This window comes from Dasypus novemcinctus, chromosome X, assembly GCF_030445035.2.
Source record: "Dasypus novemcinctus isolate mDasNov1 chromosome X, mDasNov1.1.hap2, whole genome shotgun sequence".
In the NCBI taxonomy this organism is placed as follows: Eukaryota; Metazoa; Chordata; class Mammalia; order Cingulata; family Dasypodidae; genus Dasypus; species Dasypus novemcinctus.
In genome coordinates this window covers 18,505,118-18,511,607 of record NC_080704.1, presented here as the reverse complement: position 1 = coordinate 18,511,607, position 6,490 = coordinate 18,505,118, and the positions used below count along the sequence as shown (strand labels likewise).

General features: G+C 59.0%; 1 protein-coding gene across 1 annotated transcript; it reads right to left on the bottom strand.

The window, feature by feature from the left end:
- Positions 1 to 2,796: 2,796 nt before the first annotated feature.
- Positions 2,797 to 5,489, bottom strand: LOC131277259 (melanoma-associated antigen B4-like). The gene is made up of 2 exons (XM_058291970.1): positions 5,359 to 5,489; positions 2,797 to 4,201 (listed from the first exon to the last, which is right to left on the bottom strand). Exons 1-2 carry the CDS (start codon positions 5,487 to 5,489, stop codon positions 2,809 to 2,811), a joined length of 1,524 nt encoding a protein of 507 aa, XP_058147953.1. The 3' UTR covers positions 2,797 to 2,808.
- Positions 5,490 to 6,490: the final 1,001 nt, after the last annotated feature.

Below are 6,490 nucleotides of genomic sequence, written 5' to 3'. Positions count from 1 at the left end.
GATGATATTGTCACCAAGCGTTATATGTTTATTTTTCCTCCTTCTCATTTATTTAGGTACTCTTCTCGTTCTGGCCCTATAGTCCAAACCAGTAGTTTGGGCACAGATTCCCTTTTATTGCCTGGGATACATTTAGGAGTAATGGGAAGAAAAGTGAATTAAGAGACACAAGTCTGCCTACGGCTGGGAGGGGCAGAAAAGTGAGGGCTCTAGCGGATGCAGATTAGGTTAGTCCCAGGCCTGTCACTTAGCAGCCATGTGACTCAAGACGCTTACCAAACTTTGTGAGGCTCAGTTTCTGCATCTGTGAAGTGGGTTTGACGAGCTGGTCTTATGGGACTGTTGGAGTGCATGTAGTGTAGCACACTAGGCCCAGGGGCTGCACTGCATTGAGATTTAAAGAATGGCTGCTATTTCTATCATTCATGTGACCCCAGAGGATGCTACACACCAGACTCGAAAAAAAAATTTTGTTTTTAATCCAGGAGAAGTCAGAGAATGTGCAGCATTCTAGAACATAGAGAACGGAATCAGCCCAAACTCTGCTTAGCAAGTCCAACTAACGTTTTCCTAGGAGATGAAGTCATTTCCTGACAATACGAGGTAGACTTCCCGAGCTAGAGACAATGTAAATCTGCTACAGTGTGTGTCAATGGCTGTGGCACTTTGAGGCTTTTGTAGTCCCCAGAAAATGATGTTCTCAAATTAATCCATTCCTGTGGCTGTGAACCTACTGGAGGTGGGACCTTTTGTGTCAATTCACTTAAGGGCCATGTGATTAAATCACTTCCATAGGGCATGGCCGAAGCTGGGTCTTTTTTTTTTTTATTTACTTTTTACTTCTCTCCCACTTCCCGCCCCAACCACCCCCCCCCCCCAGTTGCCTGCTCTCTGTGTCCATTTGCTGTGTGTTCTTCTGTGTCCGCTTATATTCTGGACATCACCTGTAGTAGGTGGACGCTCTATCCATTGGGCCAAATCCACTGCCCCTACGGTGTTTCTTAATCCTCTTACCCCACGGAGTCCTTTACAAACAGGATGAATATAGAAAAAAGCTGCAGAGAAAGAGAGAGAAAGCCACAGGACCACAGAGAATGCCAGCACAGCAAGAAGCTGAAATCAACAGAACCCAGGAGAGAGGAAGCCAGAAGCTCAAAGCAATGAGACCTGGAGAAGGAGGGGAGCCCCAGCAGGTGCCTCCGTGTGTTTAGCCAAGTGACCGGAGACTCTGGCGGACAGTTTTCTGATGATGCCCTCATTTGGACATTTTCATGGGCTCAGAACTGTAAGTTTTTTGTTTTGTTCTTTAGGCACCAGGGGCCTGGGATAGAACTTGAAACCTCATACGCAGGAAGCAGGCACTCAATCACTCAGCCACATCAGCTCCCCTGAGTTGGACTGATCATTTGTTGTGCTTGTTGTTTGTTTTTAGTTTTTCAGGAGGCACTGGGAACCATAGCCAGGACCTCCCGTGTGGGAGGCGGGCACTCAACGGCTTGAGCCGACTCCACTCCCAAACTGGAAGTTTTTAAGTTAATAAATCCCCACTGTAAAAACCAACTATTTCTGGTGTACTGCCTTGGTAGCCTTTAGCAAATGAAAACAATGACCAATAGCGTCCCTCCCTCCCGTCTGCTCTTCCTCTAAACCGCCCATTTTCATTCATTTAACCACCACTAAAAATCTAACCCTTGCTCAGATGTTGCCAAAGGACACACAAGACAGGCGAATCTGCAGCCCCTTTTAATGGAGTGGGCCCCCGCTGCCCAGACCAAGGAAGGGAGCCCTCCCAGTGGCTGCTGTGCACCCCACCTCCGGGAAGCGTCCCCCTTGCGTCCCTGGAACTCTCTGCTCACGATGTGCATACACGCCCGCTGTGCTCACTGTGTTCACCAGCATAGGGGACAGGAACCAGGACCCCTCCCAAGCTGCCACAGGGGGGCTTCTCGGGTTGACCCACCATCCCTCAGTAGCCCTTAAGAGCAGTTTCCACCCCAGGCTTAGCCCGGGAACACGGAGCCTCAGCAGCCCGGTGGCCTCATCTAGCTCACCACAGCACCTAACCACTAACTGCCTCCCAAAGGCCCAGACTGCCCCGTGGGAGGGCACTGCCCACCCCACCCCTTAGTGTTCTCTAGGCCTCGGAGCCGATCTCCCATCTTCCTTTCATGATAGCTGCTCTTAGGCTCTGGAATGCTAGGAGCAGGCGTGCGTCTTCTTTGTCTCAACATGTCCAGTCCTGGCACGAAGCCTCCAAAGGGCACATGCTCAATGGACGTCCGAGGAACAAAAGAGCCAGCTGACAAGAGGTCAAATTCAACAGGGTTTAATCTCTTGCCCATTCGTGAATAAGCTCAGCCAATCCAGGCGTGTATCTTTTAATGTTACAAATGAAAGACTGAAAGGAATAAGGAAATCCAAGAGCAAACCAAAAGACTAACAGGAATCAAGGAAGCCAAGGTTGCTCTATCCCGTGATCCTCACAATTGTCCAATGGGGGCCTTGTACGTTTCCAAGCACAACCACAACAGCACCGTGCCATCTTGGTTTGGCTCGCTAAGAAAGATTCAAGGATTTCTCATTTGTTTTTCAAAACCTCAAACTAGTATGCAAAAAGCTGACAAAGGGCAATAAATGTGTGAGTCATTTCATGCATCAACTTCAACTGCGAATCTAAATGAACAAATCTCTATGCTACTTATGTATACCCGCAACACAAGGAAGCTAGGCGCGGGGCCTGTTCCAGCCAGGGCACTGCTTGCAGCTTCGCAGGCTGGCAGCCCCAGTCAACCTGAGTGAAAACCTGCCTCAGACCTGAGGGTGGCAGGAGCTGCTGGCGGCCTGGCTGGGCTGGGCCTGGGCCATGGCCTTGGCGGTAGCACCAGCCCTGGCCGCAGCGCGGGCTTGGGCCCTCTCTTCCTCGTCCTTCAGAGCCTCTTCGTAATGGGAGTGGAAGGCACTGGGCACGGTATCGTTGACCTTGGCCAAAAACTCTAGCACTTTCATCTTGCTGGTCACAGCGTGGGCCCTGGGGCCCCACAGGAACTCATAGCGTGGAGGGCTGCTCTGAGCCACCTGCCGGTACTCCACGTACTTTGCCCGCACCAAATCTCGGGTGATGAGCTTCCAGGGATCCCCGAAGATGAAGTGCCTCCTCCCCTTGTAGACGCCCAGCAAACTCAGGAACTGCCAGATCTCCTCCTCGGGGGCGCAGTTGCCGTTCAAGAAGATCACCCCCAGGAGCGGCAGCAGGAGGCCGTTCCTCGGCAAGCCCCAGCCGCCGCTCAGATTGGTTTCGCTGGGATCCAGCTTGCTGACCAGGAGGTAGGACTGCGCGCTGGCGTCGTGCTCCTTCAGGTCGAGGCCAAACACCAGCTCCAGGCGCTCAGAGCACATCCTGAGGATCTCCGGAAACTGCTCCTTGTACTTCCTGCGGATGAGCTTCAGCATGTCGGCCTTCAGGATGGGCTGCTTCAGCTTGTACTTGTTCAGCAGGAACTGCAGCACCAAGGCGGCCTTCCTGGAGAGCGGGTCTCGGCGAGAGTGGCGGGTAGCGCCCCACGTCTGGAGGGGGCTGCACGTCTGGGGAGAGCTCCACGTCTGGAGGGAGCCCCACATCTGGGGGGAGCTGAACATCTGGAAGGAGCCCGTGGCCTCGGGGGAGCCCAGGGCCTCAGGGGAGCTCAGGCCCTCAGGGGAGCCTGGGGCTTCAGGGGAGCCCGTGGCCTCGGGGGAGCCCGGGGCCTCAGGGGACCCCGGGGCCTCAGGGGAGCCCAGGGCCTCAGGGGAGCCCGGGGACTGAGGAGAGCCCGGGGACTGAGGAGAGCCCGGGGCCTCGGGGGACCCCGGGGACTGAGGGGAGCCTGGGGCCTCGGGGGAGCTGGGCCTCTCAGCCTCTGCCTCAGCTCTAGGACCAGAGACCGCCGCAGCCAGGTTGAGGGGCGACAGGGACCTCGGAGGCTCCTCGGGATGGCCAGCAGCAGGGGAGCTCTGCGGGGACCCCCCAGAAACGGCAGAGGGGGAGGATGGAGCCTCCTCTTTCACCTCCACAGAGGCCTGAGCCCCGTGGGGACCCTGGGTCTCCTCTCGGGCCTGGCGGCATTTCTCCCGGTAGCGGAGCTTACTCTTCTGACTGCGAGGCATGATGGGCCTGGTCAGGGACAGCAGCAGGAGGGAAGGAAGAAGGAAGATGAGGCTGGCCCTGGAGGAGGGAGGACGAGAGGGTGAGAGCCCCTCCGGCAGGGACAGACCCGCAGGGCTTGAAGTCTGGAGGGAATGCGCCGGCGGGACCCTGCAGAGGAAGCTCGAGTGTGCCTGAGGCTCGGCCTGTCTGCCCTGTTGGGGACTTACGGGGGTGACCACGGGGCTGGCAACGGGGACCCTTGTTTTAGGGTGGGGGAGGGCCCCTGCCTTCCCATCCAGCCCCAGCAGATGGACTGTGGGCAGCTGGGCCCTGCCCACCCTGCTGCTCTCAAGCTGACACCTCTCAGCTTGGGACCCGCCAGAGAGAAGGGAAGGGATGCCCCAGGCCCCACGCGGGCCGCGCTGCCCAGGGCTGAAGCTCCGTGGGACCCCTTCTGCCCTGGGCTCTTGGGTTCCTCGGTAGTCACTCAGGGCCTCCCCTTAGTGCCTCACTTCTTAGACCCCCTGAGGAAGAAGGGAAGGGCGGGGCAGCCCGAGGCCTCTGCGGGGCCTCCGATGCGGGCCACAGGGAGGGGTGCGGTGGGTGCCTGCTGCCCTGGGGAGGGCGGTCCCCCACCCTTCAGGGTCATTGCCCTGACTCCCGGCACATGCTGGGAATCCTCAGCTCCTGGTCTGGGGCCCTCCCATCCCAAACAGGTCCTCACCTCCCTGAGACCTCAGAGGAGGAAGGAAGCGCCAGCTGCGCCCGGCCACCCCTGTTCCTGGACTCCCTGGACTGGGAGCAGGGGTTGGACTCCCCAGGCACCCACTGTCCTGGGATTGGGGCTCCTTTAGTCCTGCCCTCGGGGACGATCTGGGACTCCTCCAGCAGCCCACCTGAGGCTTCCAGCCTGGGACCATGACCCTCACCTCCCTGAGTGGCCAGGCCTGGAAGTTAGAAGTAAACCCCACTGGCTGTCCCAGCTGGGCTTCCCAGGGCTGCGAGGGGGCAGCACTTTGTGGGGCCGTCTATGCTGGAGGGAGGCCAGGGGGCTCTGCTCATTCTACTCAGAAGCCCTAAGTTGCCTCATCTGGCCACATCTGCTCCTGGCCTCCCAAGGCTGACAGGAGAGGGAGGGATCTGTGGCTCCCACTGTTACGGGCTCGGTGGTCTCCTCAGTCGTCAGCGTCCTCACCTGGCCTCCAGCAAGCTCTGAAAGCCCCCCTTCTGCTGACCTGAGGCTGCCCCCTTCCACCAGGCTCCCCACCTCCCTGAGATGGCCGCGGAGACGTGCGCGAGACTCATCCTGTCCACACGCCCGGGTCTGCCCGGCCGACGGCAGGGGCGGGCTCCGCACAGCCTGCATGGCCACGCTGCCCTCTCCCGCGGGCCTGGTATGGACTAGGCCCCTCCCTCTGCTCACCGGGAACTCTCTCTCTAGGCCTGGCGCTTCTCATCTCTGGGACGCCTCTGCCCCCGCGAATGAGCGGCACCTCAGCCTGACGGCCTTGGCTCCCAGGGCCAGGAGCAGAGGCAGAGCTTGGTACCTCGTCCTCTGTGCTGGGCTGGGGGATCCCTCATTCCTCATATAGCATTTCCCCCTTCATCCAGCCAGGGCCTGGGGCTCCCCACTCTGCTCAACTGGGCGTCCAGCCCTTAAACGCGGCCTTGATCTCCGTGAGACCGTCCGGGCTGAAGTCAGGGTCAGGGGAGCCCTTCCACTTCTCGCCGGGTCTCCCAGGACTAAAGCAGAAGAGGGGCTCAGAGCCGCCCTCTCCACTGTGGGGTGGGCGAGTGGCTCCCATTTCCTCACTCAGTGTCCCACCCTGACACCTCATCGGTTCTAGGGCTCCATCCTTGGCTGACGAGGCCATGCTCCTCGCACCAAGCGTCTCACATCCGGGGCCTTAGAGCCGGAAGTCGGGAAAAGCCACACTTCTTGCCAGGGCTGTTTGGGGCCCACGAGGCCCGACAGCAGGGGTGAGGCTCGGGGCACCCACAGTTCCCCAGCAGGTGCTCCCCTCAGCCGTCACTCAAGGTTCTGATCTTGGCCCCGCGTAGGGCATGGAATTCCTCACTACTGAAGGCCTCAGAGGAAGGCCTGCCTCCTCGAGCCCCGAGCGGGGGAAGGCGGGACGCCATGCTGCACGCCATGTTGCACCGCCATTGTCTGGGGCCTGCCAAGCCGAGCAGTAGGGGCCGGGTTCTGGGAAGTCGCCTCCTTAGCACTCACGACCCTCGCCAGGGCCCCAGTTAGGGTCGACGCCCCCTCCCTCTGCAGACTCGGGCGACTCTTCCAAGGCCCACCCTTCCCTGCGGCCTCCAGACAGGAGTCGCCCCCCGGCGAGCGCTGCTGGGGTCCCCCGG